General features: G+C 41.0%; 1 protein-coding gene across 3 annotated transcripts in view; it reads right to left on the bottom strand.

The window, feature by feature from the left end:
• The window catches only part of EPB41L4B (erythrocyte membrane protein band 4.1 like 4B), a 566,800-nt gene that overhangs the window by 349,966 nt on the left and 192,289 nt on the right, over nucleotides 1-24,545 (bottom strand). For all 3 annotated transcript variants that reach the window (XM_089689066.1, XM_089689067.1, XM_089689068.1), the window contains 2 exons: nucleotides 7,032-7,141; nucleotides 6,317-6,347 (listed from right to left, as the gene is read on the bottom strand). In XM_089689066.1, coding sequence (XP_089545192.1) covers nucleotides 6,317-6,347; nucleotides 7,032-7,141 — 141 coding nt within the window. The remainder of the gene's footprint in view (nucleotides 1-6,316; nucleotides 6,348-7,031; nucleotides 7,142-24,545) is intronic.

The raw sequence follows: 24,545 nt of genomic DNA, 5'->3' as shown, positions 1-24,545 counted from the left end.
AAGGGGACAGTAAATTAAGGAAAATCTCCCCAACGGGACACAAAAAAAGTGACAAGGCTTATAATCATCCTTTATCCAAAATGAAAAATACGTTTTGCCTTTAGTTCTACTTTAAGAAAGATTACACTAGTAAAGTATACGCCCTATTTAAATTTGTAAGGCCATATCCCAGAACTGGGTGTAATGCTGGAAATCAAATTGTATAAAGGAAATTGTATTTTCAAAGGTTGAAATGTGGACAACTAAATAAATTATAAAAACAATTAAAGACACATTTGGTATGTTCAATTTTATGTCTTTGTGGCAAGTCATTTGTGACATGTGAAATATTGCTTCCTATGGTGCCTGTTCACATATGTCCGGTGCACTGGTGGTGTGGATTCAGTGCGGTATGAAAGAGTCATGTATGATATTTGAGCAGTGCCTTCATGTTCAGGTGCGGATTACAGGCTATTGACTTCTATGGGAACAGTTTCTTAACTGCATATGTGTGAACAGGATAAAATCCTGAGCTAATCCTGTCCTGAACCTGATGTAAACCTGACATGAACCTGTGAACAGCTACTGTATCAATTAGCTGTGAAACCTGACCTTCAATCCACACCGCAAATGTGTGAATCAGCTCTTAGGTAAAATAGCAAAATATATTAAAACAAGGCTTGATGATTTCCTTACAACTAATCAAAATCAAAGTAAATATTTCTAACAAGCCAAGCAATAATAAAATATTCTGATTTGATTTGACTACCCTTGGAGATTCAGGAATGTTTGATTTCCTCCTATATGGCAAAACTGGGAACTATGCTTGCCTATTTTATTTTACTCCCCTCTGGACCAAAAACTAAATAAGTGGTTAGCTGCTGAACAGGAGTATTTATAAACCTTGTTAGCTATGTAGCTATTTAATGACACACCCAATTAGTCAGATGATGTTTTGCTTTCCTATTTACCTAAACAATTAAAAATAGTAACATTAAAAACTGCATGATGATGAAGAATTCACCCCTTTTATTTGAATAAATTTACAATCCATACCAGAAAGACTATAAATATTCAAATAAAGCTTCCAAATAAAATTTATTAGCCCAGATTTATAACCAGAGACAATGGCATTTACTTAAAAAAAAATCCCTAGTTAGACATGCAGATGCCCAAGTGACGTGTAAATAAATCAGACATCAGTAAAGTATGCATGCAATACTTCATGAGTAAAAGTAGTTAGCAAGTAAACCTGATGGGCAAAAGTATTTTTAAATTTTGTTAGCTATGTAGTTATTTAATGGCACACCCAATTAGTCAGATAATATATCGTTTTTGTTACTGTATTAACTCTACCTAAACAATTCAAAATATTAACATTACAAACTGTAAAGATCATCTAGAAACCACCCTTCTGTGTTTTCATAAAGTCACAAGCCATAATAGAAAAACAGCTGCCAAATAAACGTCATAAGTCCTTTTCAACAATGCTTATTATTGAAATTCCCATTAGAAGTCATTGTATCCTCCTGGTTTATATCCATCAAGGCATCCAGTGACGTACAGTCATTATTTAAACAGAAAAAATCCTTAGGTAGGCTTAGTCGATGTTTATAAATATACTTGCCATCAGCAAGGTATGTTAACCACTTGCCCTCCTGAGGATTTACCCCCCTTCCTGACTAGGCCATTTTTTGCATTACGGCGCTGTGTTACTTTAACTGACAATTGAGCGGTCATGTAACGCTGCACCCACGTTAAATTTACATCCTTTTTTCCCCACAAATTGAGCTTTCTTTAGTGGTATTTGATCTCCTGCGTGTTTTTTATTGTTTGCACTATAAAAAAAAAAAAAGACCAACAATTTTGAGAAAAAAAACCCAATATTTTTGACTTTTTGCTATTAAACATGTCCAGTAAAAAAATTAAAAAAAAATCTAATTTAGTCATATATTTAGGCCAAAATGTGTTCCGCTATATGTCTTTGCTAAAAAAAATCCCAATACGTGTAAATTAATTGGTTTATGAGAATGTTATAGCGTTTAAAAATGGCGGTATATATAGTGGAATGTTTTATTTTTACTAGTAATGGCGGCGATCAGCTACTTATAGTGGGACTGCGGCGAGCAGTCTTACATGGGGGGGGGGGGGAACTGGCTTGGTGCCAACCAAAGCTGTGTGCACGATTTGACAGGAAGAAAATGGTTTTGTTTACAAACCGTTCTCCGCCCCGTCAGTGATGCTTGGCAATCACCAGCCGGGACCAGTGATTGACCACCGCGAATGTTGGCGTGGGTAGGGCTCGTGCATGCCCCCTACCCGGAAATGCAAAATCACGTATATATACACACGTGATTTTGCGCACCTGTGCCACCCTGTAGCAGTATTTCTGCTATAGGCCGGTCAGGAAGCGGTTATTTATACTACATGCTTTGGGACCATTTTCATTATATGGCTAAGGTTCACAAGTTTTGTTATGGACCTTGCAGAAGAAAAGTGGGGGGAAAAAAGCCTCCAGCAAAATGTTAATAGATACAGGAAAGCATGGAGCGTTGGATCTTTATTGTAGTAGTCACTCCCAAGAGGAGTGAAAAATACAAAAGTGCGGAGCTGGAGCAGGATTCTTACAGAAATATACACTCACTGGCCACTTTATTAGGTACACCTTGCTAGTACAGAGTTGGACCCCCTCTTTCGCCTTCAGAACTGCCTTAATCCTTCATGGCATAGATTCAACAAGGTATTGGAAACATTCCTCAGAGATTTTGGTCCATATTGACATGATAGTATTACGCAGTTGCTGCAGATTTGGCTGCTACACATCCATGATGTGAATCTCCCTTTACACCGCATCCCAAAGGTGCTCTATTGGATTGAGATCAGGTGACTGTGGAAGCCATTGGAGTACAGTGAACTCATTGTCATGTTCAGGAAACCTGTTTGAGATGATTTGCGCTTTGTAACCTGGTGCATTATCCTGCTGGAAGAAGCCATCAAAAGATGGGTACACTGTACTCATAAAGGGATTGACATGGTCAGCAACAATACTCAGGTAGGCCGTGGCATTTAAACTATGCTCAATTAGTACTAAGGGGTCCAAAGTGTGCCAAGAAAATATCCCCCACACCATTACACTACAACCACCAGCCAGAACCATTGATACAAGACATGATAGATCCATACTTTCATGTTGTTTACGCCAAATTCTGACCCTAGTGTTTGAATGTTGCAGTGGAAACCGAGACTCATCAGAACAGGCAACATTTTTCCAATCTTCTATTGTACAATTTTGGTAAGCCTGTGCGAATTGTAGCCTCAGTTTGCTGTTCTTATCTGTCAAGAGTGGCACCTGGTGTGGGGTCTTCTGCTGCTGTAACCCATCTGCTTAAGGGTTTGACATGTGCGTTCAGATATGGTGTTCTGCATACCTTGGTTGTAACGAGTGGGGATTTGAGTTATTGTTAACTTTCTATCATCTAGAACCAGTCTGCCTATTCTCTGACCTCAACAAGGCATTTTTGTCCACACAACTGCCGCTCACTGGATATTTTCTCTTTTTCAGACCATTCTCTGTATACCCTAGAGATAGTGGTGTGTGAAAATCCTAGTACATCAGCAGTTTTTGAAATAATCAGACCAGCCAGTCTAGTACAAACAACCCTGCCACATTTAAAGTCACTTAAATCCCCTATCTTCCCCATTCTGATGCTCGGTTTGAACTTCAGCAAGCAGTCTTCACCACGTCTAGACTCCAAAATGCATTGAGTTGCTGCCATGTGATTGGCTGATTAGCAATTTGTGTTACCAAGCAAAACAGGTGTACCTAATAAAGAGGCCAGTGTGTGTATAATACTGTAATGCAGTCAAACTGCATATATAGTAATATGCTGCTCTTAGTTTCTAAGTACTGCATAAAAGGGCGTGAAAATACCTTGTGCTGGCAGCACATTGAAGAGTCAGATCCCACTGCTCTCACTCAAGCAATGAGCAGGTCTACAGCAGTCTGACACACCCCTGCATACTGCTGCATTCAAATGTATTGCTCAGGGATCGAGGTTCCCGGATCTCCTCTGCATTAATTCTGGATAAACAGCAGTTTGAGAACTTTCCATCTCTGACTTGCTTGGGCAGATAATATGGGTCTCATAGGTCTCTAATGTTTCCGTAAAAAGAACCTGTCACTTGCACAATGGCATAAAATAAGCAAAACAACAAAAACAAAAAAAACCCACACCTTAAAAAACCCTCTGCACTATTATCCCCCACCTTTCAATGTTCTCTCTCTGAAAATGTCAGAAATATTGCTCTGGAGTTGTGAATTAACCATCCTGATTTGCCTCAATTGTTTCTGTTATAAAAGCCGATTCATTTGAGCTTGCTTTTAATGAAGGAAAGGAACTTTTCAGCTGAGGCGAGAGTCCATCCATGAGCACTGAGAGGTGGAGGTTTCCCTTAGGGAAGTGTGCAGCACAGTAGAGAATTTACGTTTATAACTTTCATCACTGTGAGGAGATATACACATATAATCGCCTTATATTACAGGGGTCCAATGGTTGAGATGAGAGTTCTTCCATAAAAGCACTGAGAGATGGAGATGGAAAGTGTGCAGCAGAAGATTTTGTGTTAGCACTTTCATCATTATGAGGACTGTTTTGGACTCTATCATGTAATTGTTTGAATGTTTAACATGGAGGGAAGTGTACCGTGTATGAGATTTATTGTTTTACCTGTGAATCATTGTGGATGTTTTTTTTATATATTGTTTTTAGAGCACTAAGCTTTACATATTTTATGTCCCATTTTATGTTTTAAAGGTTTATGATTAATGCGGGCATGTTGGGTTCATACTTTTATTTAACTATACAATCAACAGCGTTTATCCCCACCTGGCTTTCCCCCTACATCCAGCTCCTATTTGCTTGGATACATCTTGGCTTCCTCCCAGTAGATAGGTCACTTTCCTGACTATCAATATGTCCAAGACTTATGACAGAAGGAGTAAAAAGGATTGTGCTATTGGTGACTTGCCCCTGGAAGCAGACCACTGTTTGCATTCATGTTGGTGCACATGATGTCATCACGCACCATCAAGGGGGTGGGCCCCCAGTGCCACACTGATGTCTATGCCCACACATACGCACTGTGTTTTGGCATCAATTAAGTGAACGCACGCCAAGAGTTTCTCTCTGGAGTCTTTGCAATGTGTGGGCTGTGGTATGAGGTAATACAATGGGTTTACCGAAAGAGGTTTGTTCCTATGGATATCATATGAATATCTATTTTTGGAAACCCTTTGAGAATCCTAATGTACTAGTTGAAAGAGTTTCTACCCTGAAAAATGAAAACTAATGTAGCCACCACATCTGAGGGCTGGTAAGCTACAGCATTTTACATATTTGTTCCTTAGTTTAGATATTCTTAAATTACATGCTAAAATTCCACAAGTCATTAAAAACACTTATACTACACAAAGCTCTTTGACAGAATGGTTCAACCAGTTGCATTTGTTTTTGCCTGTAGACCCCAATTCTCCCCAAATACTACTCTAAGCCTTGATACAATGTGTTAGTCATGCTGTTGTAGCCAAATCTTCTATAGCCCAATAAATACAAGACATATGGTTATTGAAATTCAACAGAGAAAAGTTGCATCTGTTGTGTATGCAGTGGATTCCCAGATAGCACTAGATTTTCTTTCCTCTTGTGTCTTTCACAGGCATGACATAGCCTTGAAACATACTGCCAGAACAATCTGCAGAGAAAGTTTAGAATGTCTTTTTTCTGGCATTTATACTCAATTCCTTTTCTCGCCTTATAACAAATACTTTGGAATAATGTGTCTTTAGGGCTTTAAGACAATCAGAACTCAGCAGCCTGACCTTAACTATTACATATATCAACAGTTTTAGCTAAAAAAGGGAAAAAAATACAAAAGACAGTAAAATACAAGCAGCAACAATTACATACATTTTCAAAAGCAGATAATGATGCAGTACTTACAAATCATACACGATAGTCTGCATATAGTGACAATCCGCTCAAAAGTAATATTTCATTCTACTACTGTATTCTCTAGAATGCAAGTAAAATAGATTTCCAACAGAAACAGTGCAACACCACTGCAATTGCTGGAGCAGGGGTCCATATCTGTGAATCCAGCCCCTTATAGCTAAACACCCAATTCTCTGAATGTCATAGGAGCCTGTTAATTAAACTCCCCAGTCTCTGCCAAACTTAATTCTGAGCTTTGTGCAGACAGAGCTTTTAGCAAGCACTGCATCCTTTCTGTGAAAGTAAAATGACCAACATACATGTTCATATGGAAAATAAATACTTACCATAGGGGAGGTGGCTTCATTGGGGTATTAACTAAAACAGGAAAAATAAATTGTTAACTTAGGTTGCTGGTAACTGAAAATTTTGAAAAGCCAAGTGCATGAGTTATTTCTTGAAAAAAAAAAATCGATACTCTTGGGGGAATAAGGGGAGGAGGGGACAGACTCTGCACTTCATGAAGCAAATACTATATATACATATACATACACACGCGATAGGGAAAATTATGCAATTGGAAAAGAGGTGTACGCGGTAAGGGAGAGCAAGCACAAGAGAGCGAGAGCAAGCACAAGAGAGCGAGAGCAAGCACAAGAGAGCAAGAGCAAGCACAAGAGAGCGAGAGCAAGCACAAGAGAGCAAGAGCAAGCACAAGAGAGCAAGAGCAAGCACAAGAGAGCAAGAACAAGCACAAGAGAGCAAGAGCAAGCACAAGAGAGCAAGAGCAAGCACAAGAGAGCAAGAGCAAGCACAAGAGAGCGAGAGCAAGCACAAGAGAGCAAGAGCAAGAACTCTGAGGGAGAGCACACAAGCTAAGGAGAAAGAGAAAGAATGAGAGTGAAAGCTAAGGAGAATGAGCACAGGCTATACAGAGAGAAAGAGACAGCAGGCGCTAGTGAGAGAGCGAGACAACACTGAGCAAAGGAGAGAGAGCTCAAACATGAACAGAAAATGAGAGAGCAGGGAGTGAAGATGGCAGTTCAGGAGGGATAAGAAAACCTTTAAAAGTGGAATGTCTTCTTGAGGGATATCTTTTACTAGGACGTCTCTCAAATGTACTAGCTCTTCTTAACCTTCCAGCATGGGTTGCCTGGTATTCAGTTCGCCCACTAAAGAAAAAGAAGAAATCGTCATGGAAATTGCATAAGGTGCAATGTACTAAAAATGTACCTTATCACTTTAAATAAATGCAAAGCAATCATAACATATAATGTGCATATAGATAAAAATAATGTACAGTTGTGTCCAAAATTATTCAACCCCCACTGAAATTGAGTGTTTTGGCCAGTTTGACATTGCTTTTGATCATTCAGTCATCTTGCTTACATTTACATTAAAGAGGCACTTGTAGGTCAGACAAATATAACATAACAGTTATAATGAAATAACCACAAATGTCTTTTCTGTGCTCACAGCATTATCAGTTTTATTCAACCCCCAAGTGACATTCAATCTTAGTACTTAGTACAGCATCCTTTTACAGTTATAACAGCTTTTAAACGTGAAGCATAGCTTGACACAAGTGTCTTGCAGCGATCTACGGGTATCTTCGCCCATTCTTCATGGGCAAAGGCCTCCAGTTCAGTCACATTCTTAGGCTTGCGCACTGCAACTGCTTTCTTTAAGTCCCACCAGAGGTTCTCAATCGGATTTAAGTCTGGTGACTGCGATGGCCACTCCAAAATGTTCCAGCCTTTCCTCTGCAACCATGCTCTAGTGGACTTGGAGGTATGCTTGGGATCATTGTCCTGTTGAAAGGTCCAACGTCTCCCAAGCCTCAGGTGTGTGACGGACTGCATCACGTTTCCATCCAATATCTCCTGGTACTGAAGAGAATTCATGGTACCTTGCACACGCTGAAGCTTCCCTGTACCTGCAGAAGCAAAACAGCCCCAAAGCATGATTGACCCTCCACCATGCTTCACAGTAGGCAAGGTGTTCTTTTCATCATAGGCCTTGTTCTTCCTCCTCCAAACATAGCGTTGATCCATGGGCCCAAACAGTTCTAATTTTGTTTCATCAGTCCACAGAACACTATCCCACAACTTTTGTGGTTTGTCCACATGGCTTTTGGCATACTGCAGTCGACTCTTCTTATTCTTTGGAGACAGCAAGGGGGTACGCCTGGGAGTTCTGGCACGGAGGCCTTCATTACGCAGTGTGCGTCTTATTGTCTGGGCTGAAACTTCTGTACCCACATCTGACAAATCTTTTCTCAGTTCCTCAGCAGTCACACGGGGACTTCTCTCCACTCTACGCTTCAGGTAGCGCACAGCAGTCGAAGTCAGCATCTTCTTTCTGCCACGACCAGGTAGCGTTTCAACAGTGCCCTTTGCCTTGAATTTGCGAATGATGCTTCCTAAGGTGTCTCTTGGTATGTTTAACATCTTTGCAATCTTCTTATAGCCATTGCCCTTCCTGTGAAGAGAAATCACCTCTTCTCTTGTCTTCCTGGACCATTCTCTTGCCTTCACCATGTTTGTAACCACACCAGTAAATGTCTAGAAGGAGCTGAGTATCACAGTCATTTTAAAGCTGCCTAATTGGTGCTTATTATGCTTGATTGCTGCTCGGTGACATCCACAGGTGTTTTCAATACCTGATGGAAAGCACCTGTATGAACCTCTGTTCTTCAGAGTGGTAGTCTTTAAGGGGTTGAATAATTGTGGCAATGAAGAAACCACATAAGAACCATTTACTACTGTATTACATAAACAATTGATGTCATTTTAGTTGCATTTGGGTAGTTACAACGTCCTTGTAGGATTTGATTCTGAATACAATTCCAAATGTACACTATAGTCCCTAAACCCCTTTACAGCATTGGGGGTTGAATAATTTTGGACACAACTGTACATATCAAATTGAAAAAAAATGTGTGTATTCAAAATGAGCCCAATCTTGAACTGAATGTACAAACACAAATAAAACGGTGCAAAAGAACCAATATTTTATTCTATTCAAATGTCCCACTTCAAAAAAAAGTGCAACTGAAGATCTGTTTCAGACTGCAGTTTTTTTCATTTGGGGTGTTTGGATGGATTGAAATGTCAGTTATTTGCTGAGTTTTATTTATGTTTCTAAAATTGACAAAAGATTGGACTCCTTTTGAATATGCACATTATGTTGAAGAATATGCACATTATTTGTGATGCCTGCTTTGTATTTATTTAAAGTGATATTTTTTATGTATGCACGTTTATGTACTTGAGCGGTCTATGCCACGTTAGAAGAGTAACTCCACTTTTGTTGGAAACAAAAATATTCCCCTCGGGGTGATCTATGCACATTGCAAGGATTTTAACAAACTGTTCCAGATCCCTACCTTTTGTTATTCTGAAGAAGTAGCTGTGTGTCTGTGACCATGTGCAGGGTGAATCTAATGGGAGTGACATATCTGGAGGGAGTTCTGTACACCATCTGTGTACAGAACACCTCCAGGTAGTCATATTGCATCGCATTTTACAGAAAATTACAGCACTGCAGATTGCAAAGGAAAGTTAATTACTAATAACATTCAATTACAAATTGACTTGTGCTGCAGTTGATATATGCTATATTTTTTTTTATTTGCAATTTTTTTTCTGCGAAAGTGGAGTTACCCTTAAAAGTGACAAGGTAACTATTTTAGTTCACAGCAAGGTAAAAAAAAACTCAGCACTTGAAATACATCATCTATCATACATTAGGCAGCTTTTCCCAGAGTGTGTTTACTGCCTGGGCATAGAATTTGTGAGATACGATTATGCATAATGTAACTTCCTCTCTAAGGCCTCGGTTTAGGTGCTTCTTTCCCCGCTGGTTGTAAACCTTTGAAATGCAAAATAAACAAAACACATCATAAGTGTACTTGCTTCAATCCATAGCAACTAGTGTGGATCCTGGCTGCTCTCTTCTGTGTCATATCTGGCAGTTTTCTGACATTAGACAATTCATTGGGACAACCCTCTGGAGATAATTGACCAGACAGGTTCAGAAAGCAGAGATTGTGCATACAGGTGAGGAGAATTTGGCAGATAAAAATATGTGGGCTCCAGTGTGCTAATACAGAGAAGGGGTATAATGTGAAAAATGTGGGGACTAAAATGTGGTTCTGCAGTGTTCCTAATATGGGAACAACAATGTAGGCCTGCAGTATGGTGTCCACAATGTGGGGCTGTAGTGTGCACTAAATGGGGTGCATGCATACCTCCCAATAGTTCAAGACTGGGCGGGACATTCCCACATTTTCACCTTTGTCCCACGGTCCCGGTGTACAGGGGCTGTCCCACATTACTTTATTCTTTATATGCTAACCTCCAGCCGAGCAGGACCTGCAGTAGTGTGAACAGTGTGCACATCTAGCAGAGCCAGGGATTGGCAGGAAGTCCAGCGAGGCTAGCAGCCACAATGAGAGAGATTGTGCAGCTGTCAACTCCAACCTGTGGTGTCAGGGATGGATGGGGCCAATATGCATTTAAGGGGCTCCGCCCCCTTTGTCAAGCAAGCACTGTGTAGACAAACAGCCGGCATTTCTACATTGCTGGCCAGGGAAGACGGTGACAAGTGGCAGGACCAACTGGAACTACTGCATGTGCACCCACAGCGGTGTATAATAAACCTGAATTGTTACACCAATGCAGGATGCACATGTAATAGTTCCAATTGGTCCTGCTCCTTGCCACCTTTTTCTCGGTTGGCACTGCATAAATTCTGGTTGTTTCCCTATGAACGGGTTGTTTTTAAAAGGGGGTGGAGCCCCTGAAATGCATATTGGCCCTGCCCATCCTTGACATCACAGGCTGGACTTGACAGGTGCACTCTCTCATTGCAGATGTTCGTACTGCTGCAGGTCTTGGTCAAAGACACGCTTTTTTTTCCAACTGATGCCTGCATTCTTGCTTTGGCTCCTGCATACTGTTAAGATTTTAGAATGTAAGTGTTTAATTGGTGTTTTGCAGTTTTAACTAACTTCTGAACCTTGCGCTCTGTACATAAAGCACCTCTGAATCCTGCACTCTGCTCGCAACGTACTCCTGAATCCTGCACTCTGTGCCCTACCCTACAGGACGGAGGAGAGTGGTCACACACCCTAACACAGATGAGCTTTATTTTATCCTTGGTCTTGTGAGTGTTTTTATACCTACAAATTAAGTGATATACTAATATACTGCACTTAGTCTGGTGCCTCCTGTTCCTCTTCTTTCTCCTCTTTGCATACAGAGCTTGCCCTGCTCTATAGGACGGCTGCCGCTAACCACACTTCCAGCCAGTATTCAGAGACTTTTTTACAGACTTTATTTACCATTTGTGTGCATATACAGTCAGGTCCATAAATATTGGGACATCAACACAATTCTAACATTTTTGGCTCTATACACCACCACAATGGATTTGTAATGAAATGAACAAGATGTGCTTTAACTGCAGACTGTCAGCTTTAATTTGAGGGTATTTACAACCAAATCAGGTGAACGGTGTAGGAATTACAACAGTTTGCATATGTGCCTCCCACTTGTTAAGGGACCAAAAGTAATGGGACAATTGGCTTCTCAGCTGTTCCAAGGCCAGATGTGTGTTATTCCCTCATTATCCCAATTACAATGAGCAGATAAAAGGTCCAGAGTTCATTTCAAGTGTGCCATTTGCATTTGGAATCTGTTGCTGTCAACTCTTAAGATGAGATCCAAAGAGCTGTCACGATCAGTGAAGCAAGCCATCATTAGGCTGAACAAACAAAACAAACCCATCAGAGAGATAGCAAAAACATTAGGCGTGGCCAAAACAACCGTTTGGAACATTCTTAAAAAGAAGGAACGCACCGGTGAGCTCAGCAACACCAAAAGACCCGGAAGACCACGGAAAACAACTGTGGTGGATGACCGAAGAATTCTTTCCCTAGTGAAGAAAACACCCTTCACAACAGTTGGCCAGATCAAGAACACTCTCCAGGAGGTAGGTGTATGTGTGTCAAAGTCAACAATCAAGAGAAGACTTCACCAGAGTGAATACAGAGGGTTCACCACAAGATGTAAACCATTGGTGAGCCTCAAAAACAGGAAGGCCAGATTAGAGTTTGCCAAACGACATCTAAAAAAGCCTTCACAGTTCTGGAACAACATCCTATGGACAGATGAGACCAAGATCAACTTGTACCAGAGTGATGGGAAGAGAAGAGTATGGAGAAGGAAAGGAACTGCTCATGATCCTAAGCATACCACCTCATCAGTGAAGCATGGTGGTGGTAGTGTCATGGCGTGGGTATGTATGGCTGCCAATGGAACTGGTTCTCTTGTATTTATTGATGATGTGACTGCTGACAAAAGCAGCAGGATGAATACTGAAGTGTTTCGGGCAATATTATCCGCTCATATTCAGCCAAATGCTTCAGAACTCATTGGACGCCGCTTCACAGTGCAGATGGACAATGACCCAAAGCATACTGCAAAAGTAACCAAAGAGTTTTTTAAGGGAAAGAACTGGAATGTTATGCAATGGCCAAGTCAATCACCTGACCTGAATCCGATTGAGCATGCATTTCACTTGCTGAAGACAAAACTGAAGGGAAAATGCCCCAAGAACAAGCAGGAACTGAAGACAGTTGCAGTAGAGGCCTGGCAGAGCATCTCCAGGCATGAAACCCAGCGTCTGGAGATGTCTATGCGTACCAGACTTCAGGCTGTAATTGACTGCAAAGGATTTGCAACCAAGTATTAAAAAGTGAAAGTTTGATTTATGATTATTCTGTCCCATTACTTTTGGTCCCTTAACAAGTGGGAGGCACATATGCAAACTGTTGTAATTCTTACACCGTTCACCTGATTTGGATGTAAATACCCTCAGATTAAAGCGGACAGTCTGCAGTTAAAGCACATCTTGTTCGTTTCATTTCAAATCCATTGTGGTGGTGTATAGAGCCATAAATGTTAGAATTGTGTCGATGTCCCAATATTTATGGACCTGACTAAATGATTTTATCATGTTCTTTGTAAGTCTGAGTTGATTCATACCATCAATATTATATGACATTTCTATTACCCTTTTTCATTGGAGTATTTAAACCAGATCATCTTCTGCTTTCATTGTGTTTTAAAACACCAAGATCAGTGTTTTTGAATGCTGTGTTTTTTTTTTAAATGGCGCCGCTTAGTTCCAAGTAAACTGGAAGGGATGTCAGGTCATTGCTTCCGGTTTACTACAAGGGAGGGCCGATCAAAGCCAATCTCTGCTTTGTACGGCTGTCCGGCCAGTCGGTGGATGTGCCAACTAGTTGCTTCAGTCCTGATTGGAAGGCATCACTCCAGTATAAGCACCTGAAGTCCAGCGACGTATGGGTACATCACTGGTCTAGAAATGGTTAATGTAGGAGCCAAGGTGGGTATTAGAGGTGGCAAAAGTGACAGTTTCTTTATACTCTATTTGTACCCTGTTGGGGGTTGCTGAAAATGTTTTTCAGTATCCTCATTCTGCATAGTGGCTATACTCTTTACAAGTAGCCAGATTTTGTTCAGTAAAGCACTCCACCATAAGCTGTATACACTAATGAGCCATAACTTTATGACCACTGACAAGTTAAATGAATAACACTGATTATCTTGTTTGAGTGGTATTTGAAAGTCGTGGGATATATTAGGCAGTAGGGAAATATGCTGTCACTAAAGTGATGTGTTGAAAGCAGAAAAAATAGGCATCACAGTTTGATGTGTAGCCATAGTCCAGTCAGGATGTCCATGCTGACCGATGTCCACAGCCCAAAGGTCCTACAATGGGCAGGTGAGCATCAGAACGGGAGCGCAGAGAAATGGAAGAAGGTGGCCTGGTCTGATGATTCATGTTTTCAATAACATCATGTGGATGACTGGATGCGTGTGTGTCGCTTATCTGGGGAAGAGATGGCACCATAATGCACTATATGGAAGAGTGCAAGCTGGGGTAGGTAGTGTGATGCTTTAAGCAATGTTCTGCTGGATAACCTTGGGTCCTGACATTCATGTCACTCATGTCATGCCATTCATTGTCACCAACAATGTTTGGAACGTGTCAAAGTACACCCCTTCATGGAAATGGTATTCCCTGATGGTAGTGGCTTCTTTCAGCAGCAAAATGTGCCCTGCCACATTTCAAAAAAGGGGTCAAGAATGGTTTGAGGAACACAATAACTAGTATGAGGTGTTGGCCTGGCTTCCAAATTCTCCAAAGCTGAATCCAATTGACCATCTGTGGCATGTGCTACAAAATACAGTCTGTTCCATGTAGGCCCCACCTTGGAACTTGCAGGACTTAAAAGATCTAATAAATGACATTTTGGTGCCAGATAGCATAGCATACCTTCCAGGAGGTCTACAGACATTCATGACCCGAAGGTTCATTTTTGTCTTGGCAGCAAGATGGGGGCATATTCCGTGTATACTCACCCACCCACCTACTTGCATTGGTCAGATCATTGGGGCCACCAATGACTACATAATGTCATTGGTCTGGATAGGCTCTTTCAACATACATGTAACCTCCAAAGTAATTTTGAAGTATGTTGGAAATCTACTGTAACATGCACAAGGAAACAGTAATAGGACTCTGCCAATATTTGAAAAAAAAAGGACACATCGCCTCTAAGTGTAAACTGTGTGACAATATTTAATAAGAAGGATACATCTTGGATAATAAAAACTGGCTGATAGGGAAGTGGTGTAAAACGTCTGTCACCAGACGTAAATGACTGATTCGGAGAGGAGTGAACCCTGGTCGGCCAGCAGGTGGTGCTGCATCAAGTAAGGCATGGATGGTGAAGCCTGGCTGGGTCTCCAATATGTCCAGAGTTAGTCACGTTGAGCATCTGACTGTCTCTCTGTACAGACTTTCTTTGACAATATTTACCTGTTTAACTATGTCTAATATGATTTAACTACGCCTTCAAACCAGTATGTTGGTTCTAATTTAATTTTTAGATAAAAGTGCTGATGACCAAAGTTAATACAGTTGACACGAGATATTCTACAGTTTGCTGGGTTATTATATTGCCAATTTAGTAGGCAATTAGCATTTATAGATGGAAAGGTCTATTAAAACCAAAAAAAACCCCCCAAAAACTAACAAATAGGACCCTCTGATCACTCTTGTTTTGAATTTTATTGTAACTGTACTGTCTTCAATTTGTAGCGCGCTGTGCAAACTGTTGGCGCTATATAAATACTATATATTAATAATAATAATACAGTTTACTGCCCATGAACGTTAGTCCTGATGTTTTATATCTGTCTTAGCCCCTTCATTCTGGCTCTGTGCTACCAGCATTTTCAAAGTACTAATGATCACTAATGATCACAAAAGAGCTTTGAATCTGAGTGATCAGATTTATGTAAGATAAAACTAGACTTTGCACAATATACCAAGTATAAGAAAATTTTTATTTTCAGGACTTCTTTTGAATAAAGAGTAACTAAAATCACAGTATAAAAAAAAAAAAAAATAATACAACCAAGTCCCATACAACCAAGTGTCATTTCTGAAATATTTTAATCTGGCACCGTGACACTTCAGCTCTAGATGCATTCTGTGTTGGCACCACCTGCTGTCAGTGACACCTGCAATCCAGCACTAAGCCCAAGAGTTGAACAGATCAACTGCTAGGCTTCCGATCCTGTGATCCATAACGGAAACGGTCAACACAATGCATCTACCTAACAAGGCAAGGCTTAATAGGAGCAGACAGGTTTGCTATAAAATTTGTTTTAATTCACAAAACTGTCAAATATGCTTTGCTGAATGAGACAAAACCTAATTGCAATAAATGGGTGTCTAATTTATTTATAATTTACTTTATAAATGTATCTCTCTGAAGTTGAAAAGCTATCTATGTGGTGTGTATTCTAAAGGTGCTTGGATGTCTAGGCAGCATAAACATCTCTAGTTCAAGTAACCCCAACCAGAGATTGGTAAAAACTGAAGTTAAAGTCCAGCTGTACCCAATACAAAAATAATTAAAGTTAGGGCTTGCATGGCTCATGCTCATTTTCTAACTCTAGCTGACTCAGCCAGTGAGTGTTTTGTCATAGCAGAGAGACCACTGCTATCATGCAGGGAGCTCTCTGGGAGGTTCTCCATCTCTGCAGCATGCTGGCCAGCCACAGACCACAACAAATGTTTGAGATTTACAAGCTATAATATAAGACTCATCAAGGTTAATATTTTTCTGCACTCTGAGTTTAAACTATTTAATTTAAGTGGAAGGTACAGCTGGGAAATTAAAGCGGATTTTCTGTTTGCATCCCTGCTGGATCTGCTTCCCAGTATCAGGTGTTGCCATTGTGCCACATGCCCAAAATGGCTCTGCCCAGCCTCTGGGTCTTAGCAGAGCCTGTCGGCACATCTGCTCATGCTCAAGGGATTGTTCACACTCCTGCAAAGATGGAAGGGTTTGTAAATCCCTGAGTGCTATCTTTTGCATGCGAGCAGGAAACTCTGCACGTGTGCAGACAGATGGGCAAACCACAGCTTGCACAGATGTACCACACAAATCTCTTTGGACCTGAGCCCTGCAGCACATCTGCGCACGCACGGGAGGAACAACAAACCACGATGAAGTGCTGGAAAAGGAAAAAATAAATAAATTTGTCAGAGAGAGGGGTGGATGAGGTAAGGCAGCATAACATGCCATATAGGGTGAAGGTCCACATTAACACAATTTCTGTCTCTTCATTTATTTCAAGATCATTTTGACATGCTGCTTTTTCTGCAGGTAACCGCAATTTTTTGCATCATATGCTTATAGTGGGTAAGCCAGGTAGGTGAATACTGTTTTTACTTTAACTATATCTACTAAGACTTACAAGAAACTGACTTACCAGTAAATTCCATAACTCAGAGTACAGTACAGGACACTGAAAACCTATTCATAAACCATGGCCTCTAAGCTTGTACCTTCAAGTGACTCTCTCAAGAGATACTGAGAACCTTTGAGGACATGCTCCCCAAGGGCGCCTACCCTACTCTGTGGGTTCTCAGTTTTGTAGCCAAGAACGCAAACACTGCTTTTGTGTAGGCATTAGAACAGGTCCATCACTTCAGATGCTAGCAAAAAAACAAGGACTCCCATGGTAGAGTTGGGGAGGTTTTTAAGGGAGGGGTCACAGGGGTGCATGTCCTCAAAATCTCGCTAGTGGCTAATCATCAGATGGCATGAGCTTATAATCCATGGTGTAAGAAGTTTCCTACATCCTGTACAATTAAAATAAGTACTTTTTTTTGTTTATATTCAGCCTGTCTGCACACTGGTTTTAAAATTAAGTCTCTCCAAGTACTATAAAGAGTAGACAGAGGGGGAAAAACAAAAATGTTTGACTCACCTGTAAAAGAATTCTTGAAGTACAGTACATAGGTATATTCTTAGACAACTGGGTTATATTTTGCTACCTTCAGGTGATTGGACACTGGCAAACAGAACTATAGGGATCCCCATACTACCCCTCTGACAGCACCTGCTTTTTTTAGCAAACAATGATAGAGACAGAGGGGAATGTCCTGTACTCCAAGAAATGGATTTTACAGGCAAGTAAAAATATCCTTTTTTTTCTTGATTGTACAAGTACAATGCACAGGCAAATTCTTAAAATGACTGGGACATCCAAAAGCAATACAGAAAGAGAGAGAAGGGGGGGGGGGGATATAGCAAACAAACTGTCAATAAGCTCAAAAACAAAATCAAACAAGGGTATAAGACCCTGACTAGACAGGTGCTTGTAGTGCAGGCAAGGTCGGCATAGGCAAAGGCATGGACATCCACCTGGTAAAACCTGGCAAACATGTGAACAGAGGACCATGTGACAGTCTTACAAATCTGCAAAATAGATGCGTGGTGCAAAATCCCCCCCCCCCCCAAAAAAAAAAAAAACAAAAAACTAAGAATCTTCCACAGACCTAGTAGAGTTGGTCTCGACTGAAAAAGGGAGAAACCATATCCTGTAGGGAATAGGATTGAACAATGACCTGAGGAATCCACTTAACAATAGTGAAATGACAAAGCCTTCCAGGTGCAATGGTATATTTTGCGAGTCCATTTCCTAGCATGGAAAAGTGTCAGGATAATCAAATCCAGTAACTCTTTTCCTTAGAACCTGAGCTTCAACAGCTAGGCCATCAGGGCCAGAGACCAAGAAGCAGGATGATAGATCGGGCCTTGAGACAGAAGGTCTATGCAATCTAGAAGAAGCCATGGGGAGTGGCTGCCAGAAGCCAGAGTATATTGGGAGTACCAACATTTGCTTTAATAAAGTTATGCTTACACTAAAATAAATGAAAACAGCATTTCTCCTCCTTAAAAGGGAATATGCATCTTCAGAAAATGTCAATTGGTGCATGAAACCTCAATCAAGAGTGCCGCTTCTCAACTTCCAGTTTTACATCTACGTCCGACGTCATGTCCTTGACATTTTCTGAAGATGTAGATTCCTCATTAAGGAGGAGAAATGCGGTTTTCATTTATTTTAGTGTAAGCATAACTTTGTTAAAGCAAACCCTTTTATCATGATTTACTACACTATAAAGACTTTGTTTTGACCCTCATAATGCGGCCACGTGGAGAGTGAACAGAGCAGGGATGGTCGGATGAGGAGAGCCTTTTTTTTTCCCTCAAACAAGTGTTTAGTCTGGTAAGGTGCATGGTGTGTAAGGTGATGGGGAGTGAATTTCACATTTTACACCTATACCGTGAATATAAGGGTAGCACTTTTTGTCGCAAAAAGGATATTGCTATATTATTGTTTTTTTTGGAAGTAAATGGAAAAAAGAAAAAGGACGGATTGGAGCACAGTTTTGAATAGGAGATTGGAAGCTATATACAAGTTTTGATAGGGTAAGGGGGTTTATAACCGCCATTTAGACATGGACACTAAGTGCGGAGACATGCTATTAACACAGGGTGATTATATGATATTTTGTATTTATGAGGGATAATGCACTATATTGAGTTTTGTTTTTTTTGAGGTTTTCACGGATTAATAGAAATGTTTCCATGAATGTGGATTTTATTTGGGAGCACACATATCTGGTGTCCCCCCACTTGCAAAAAAGGTTTTCTATGCTTGGAATGTGTACTGAGATTAAGCCCTGAACATGGCTCTCTGCCCAGGTCAGAATTCTTTCCACTTCCTTTTCAGCTTCTCAACTTCATGTGCCTCCTTGATGGTTGATGTAAGCCATGGCATTGTCTGACTGAACCTACAGAGTTCCTTAAGCTGAGAAGTCCAATGTTGGAGGGACAGCCAGATGGCTGGAAGTCTGGAAACCTCTACTGACCAGGTTCCCTGAACTGTCAACACTATGAAGACTCCTCATTCATACAGACTGGCATCTGTCAAGTCATTGGAAGAAATTACTTCCTCACTAACACTGCATTGGCAGATGCAGTGGCTTGAAAAAGGAATTGGGTATAAGGCACTACCTTGAACCAATCTACCATTAGACCCAATACCCTCATGTAAAAGCATGCTGAGGGGCAACGTCTGGATAAGAGTAACTGAGCTTAAGAGTGTAGGGTCTTGATATTTTCCATAGGAAGAAAGACCTGAGCCAGAGACATGTCCAGGATCAGTCTCAAGTATTCCAGACTGTAAGGTGGATACAGCACAGAGTTCCGAGGATTAAGGATCCACCTGAAATTCTGCAGAGTCTGCACAGTCTGTTGCATGTAGCCATTGAAAGCCTGGATCCTTTATCGATCCTTCAATAGCAAGTCATCCAGGTAGCCCACAATATGGACACCCTGAGAGCAAAAAGATCCAGAACAGGGGCCAAGACTTATGATGAAATGAGGAGCAGTTGATGGGCCAAAATGAAAAAAGATAAACACTGAAAATAACTGTCTCCAGAGAAGATGTTCATGCACATTGGGTCCAGGATAGGACCATCTTTGATTTCAGATCCATGAAAAGAGTAAAAACCCTGAAACCTGTCCTCTGCAGGCACAGGAACAATTATCCACTAAGTGAGAAGAGAGCAAGACTCCATCCTATACCTTTTAGAAACTACCTCCCTGACCAAGAGATCTGGAATGTCTTGAATACAGGGAAGAAGGAAGAAGTGACTTTTTTTATTAAAAAGAGTATAGATGTTTGCCAAAGAGGAATCAACCAGTAAAGGACGCACGCTTCAAGCCCTCTTTGCAGGCTGGTTCAGCAGACCACTATTTAAGCAAAAAAAAAAGAAAAAGAAGAAGAGGGCCAAGTCTGGACATACACTCGCCAGCCACTTTATTAGGTACACCTTACTAGTACCAAGAAAATATCCTCCATACAATTACAGCACCACCACCAGCCTGAACTATTGATACAAGGCAGGATCCATGATTTCATGTTATTTACGCCAAATTCTTACCCTACCATCTGAATTTCACAGCTGAAATCAAGACTCAGCAGACCAGACAATGTTTTTCCAATCTTCTAATGTCCAACTTTGGTGAGCCTGTGCGAATTGTAGTCTGTTTCTTGTTCTTAGCTGACAGGAGTGGCACTTGCTGTGGTTTTTGCTGCTATAGCCCGATTCTAGATGTCATGCATTCAGAGATGGTATTCTGCATACCTTGGTTGTAACGAATGGTTATTTTACAGTTACAGTTAGTTACAGTTGCCTATCATCTCAAACAAGTCTGCCCATTCTCCTGACATCAACAAGACGTTTCCGTACACACAACTGCCGTTCACTGGATAGTTATCTTTTTCGGATCATTCTCTGTAAATACTAGAGATGGTTGTGCGTGAAAATCCCAGATCAGCAGTTTTTTTAAATACTCAAACCAGCCTGTCTGGCACCAACAACCATGCCATGTTCAAAGTCACATAAAGCGTTTTAAACCCACAACAGTAAAATCACTCTGTATATGCAGTAAAGCATGCTTGTTATACTCAATGTGGAACCTAAGGGGTTAATTCTCTGCATTGTGTAAAAAGGCCACTTGATCCCATCTTCTCTGCTCTTCATCTTGTTCAAACGTCCACGTGTTATCTCCTGATAAGACAGACTGATCCCGCAGACATTCTGCACATGCTCAGTTTAGTGTGTATTGCTAGAGATTTTTTTTTTCTTGGGAGAGTGAATGTAATCAGCACTGTCCAGACAGAGGTCAGGGGTTTTGCATCCTCCTAGAGCAGAAAGAAAACTCCTCCTACAAGCTTTAACCAGTGCTCTGCTGAACACTGATAGAAGTTATAACCAGTGCGCTGCTGAACACTGATAGAAGTCAAAGACTGCTCTAACTGCTGATGAGAAAAGGTATTTAGCAGTTTATATTTACTAAAATAATTGCACTTCCATGTTCTGTGTACTGTGGGAGACCAGATATAGTGAAAGCAGGGTCCTGGGTTTAGTAACACTTTAAACCCCCTTTCTTCCCCATTCTGATCCTCGGTTTCAACTTCAGTAAGTCATTTTCAACACGTCTAGATGCCTAAATGCACTGAGTTACTGCCATTTGATTGGCTGATTAATAATTTGTGTTACCAAGCAATTGAACAGGTGCACCTAATAAAGTGGCCTATGAGTGTATACTCGAGAGAATCCTCAAGACTGTCCACACAGTAACCTAAGGTCTTTGGAAGAACTTCCAAGCACTCAAGTCCAGAAGGATCTGTGAGAACAAAAGGGTGCATGGCAGGTCCCACTAGAGAAAAAGAAGCCTTAAAATAGGGATTCAAGTTTTTCTTCCACTGTGCCTTTATAAACAGGGACATGCTCAACAGGACCCATAAGGATCTATTGAGGTGGGCAGTAAGTAGCAGAATCCACCGAAGGAACTGCCTGATTTTTTTTTCATAAAATTCCCCTTTTATTGGATATTGTGGATTAATTTGTTTGAACGCATCCTGAAAAGGGCTTTTATACCTCAGTCACTGTATAAATCTTCCTCTACCAGAGTGCATAGGAAAGGACTTGGGTAGCTTAGGAGCCTTTTAGAGCCCACACTGGTAACTTTTGGTTGGCCGGAAACCAGAGGCTCCAGTTTTAAACAGGAACATACCTTATCCACCAGCACAGAAATTAGATCTCTGAGTTATGGATAAAACAGCCAAAATAATCTTTCTGTAGAGATTCCTCCTCTTCTCTGTCCTGCGGCAGGGCAGGAGCCAAAACAGAGTGTGAGAGAGCAAGGATGAGATATTATAGGAAGCCTTTTGCGGCCCGAGGCTACGGGTTTTCAACATGGCGGTGAGCTTTCCATAAAATCTGCCATACAGGCAGAAAACTGCTACCTGCTCAAACAGGAAGAATGGGAAGTGACTAATGGTATTGAAGAGGGAGGAAAGACAGAAGAAAGATTAATACCTCAGCTGTCTGAAGGGGGGTTCTTTCTCCCACTAATGACCCTTGATTTAATTTACCCGCGGGTAGAAGGGTTCCCTGATTGCCCCCTTACATCCATCCTTCATCCGCTTATTCGCCACAAAATATTGTAAATATAACCCCTTAGAGTACTCAGAGTTCTTCAAGAGGAGGGTTGAAACTGTCCTGAAGGAGTTAGGCCCCAAGCACATGGAGCCTAATTAATGCCACCTATACAGGTTTTTTTTTTCTTTTATGTCTATAAAATAAAATTATTTTACCTATGTGTACATAGGCTTTTACAGGCTTATTTGAAAAGGAGAACTTACAGGCAGGAAAAAAAAAAAAAAAGTACCAAAAGGCATGTTTTGAGAGGAGCTTTGAGAAGAATAATGCACATTCTATTCTGGCCAGAAGAATAAATTTATGCTTAAATGCCATTTAATCCCACATAAACATGCATACATATCTTAACATTACAGATGTATTTTTCTGGCAAAAAAATGCTGCTTGAGGCCTTAATATGGTGTTAATGTGCCCTCCTAAAGGGGGAAAAAAAAAAACTTGGGCTGCAAACACTGAATAATACCAACAGTGATCACTGCAGCAGTTAAAATCACTTATAATGGTGCCTTCTCTGATTAGAGCTTGTGCTCCTCTTGCTGCCAAAACAGCCCTGGTAAGTCAAGGCATGGACGCAACTAGACCTCTGAAGGTGGTTTGTGGCACAAAACCATCAGTAGCATATTTATTAAGTCCCGTAAGTTGCGAGCTGCAGCCTCCGTGTATTGGACTTGTTTTTCCAGCACATCCCACGGATGCTTGATGGATTGAGATCTGGAGAATTTGGAGGCCAAGTTGTTTTGTTCCCAAGATAATTTTTGCAGTGTGACAGGGCGCATTATCCTGCTTAAAGAAGCCACTGCAGTTTCCATTGAAAGGGTGTACTTGGTCACAAACAATGTTTAGTGTGGTGGTATGTGTCAAAGTAACATTCATGGCATGAATGGCAGGACCCAAGGTTTCTGAGCAGAACATTGCCGAAAACATCACACTGCCTACCCTGGCTTGCCTTCTTCCCCATAGTACATTATGGTGCCATCTCTTCCTCAGGTAAGAGATGCACATACATCTGACCATCCACATAATGTTAATGAAAATGCGATTTATCAGACCACCTTCTTCCATTTCTCTGCGATCATGTACCCATTGTAGGTCATTTTGGCTGTGGGTACAGGTCAGGATGGGCATCCTGGCCAGTATGCAGTTACGCAGTCCCATGCACAACAAACTGCAATGCAGTTTTTTCTGCTTTCAACACATCAACTTTAGGGACAACATGTTTACCTGCTTCCCATTATATCCCACAGACATTCAGATGCCATTGTAATAAGATAATCAATGTTATTCACTTAACTTGTCAGTGATCAAAGTTATGGCTGATGTGTGTGTGTGTGTGTAAATCTATCCCCATTCCAGGTATCCACCATATAGGCAAGGGACTGACAATGGGACACAAAGGGGTGCATTTCTGAAAGAACAGATTCCTTGCTCAGCAACCTACAAAAAAGCATGGCTACAATATTTAGGCAGAATGCAGCTCCCTCACCTCACCCACTTTGGGAGAGTATACCCCAAAAGGGCCTTCAGGGACTGGGTTACATCTGCATGGATCACCACTGTCCTGAACCTGTACAGCAAACTGCTACAAACGCCACACAAAACTACGTTACAGGCCGGCCCTGCATCTTAAATTATTTTGACAAGACCCGAGTACAGTCCCAGTGGCATGCCTAGGGTACCTATCTGGAAGCTGCATAAGTAGCCAGAAGGACTGGTATCCAAGAGGGAGCAGAAAATATTTAAAACAGTGCATTCATCACCAAATGATTTTGAAAAAAAAATTGTGGGTCCTTACAGCTGTTTGCCAGTGTCCAACTGCCCGAAGGTACCATTTATCCCAGTAGTCTAAGAATATGCCTGTGTCCTGCACTGTACAATCATTGTTATACTGTATTTACAATGTTGCTTGGTGTACCCAGATTCAAACGTTTCAGAAAAAGATTTACAAAACCTTTGATGTATACCAAAAAAGGGAAACATCATGAAAGTACAGTCAGTGGTAAATATGCCAGAAACCTTTTTGGAATGGTCTCAGTCGGCTTTACAGGTTTGCAAGAGCAGGTGTCACAAATATAGGCAAAAATCCTTTCCTAAACCCAAGGC

This window comes from Staurois parvus, unplaced genomic scaffold, assembly GCF_062004578.1.
Source record: "Staurois parvus isolate SC_StPar_1 unplaced genomic scaffold, SC_StPar_1.0 ptg000468l, whole genome shotgun sequence".
In the NCBI taxonomy this organism is placed as follows: domain Eukaryota; kingdom Metazoa; phylum Chordata; class Amphibia; order Anura; family Ranidae; genus Staurois; species Staurois parvus.
Note: the sequence above shows the minus strand (reverse complement) of the source record. Positions and strands in the feature narration are given on the sequence as shown.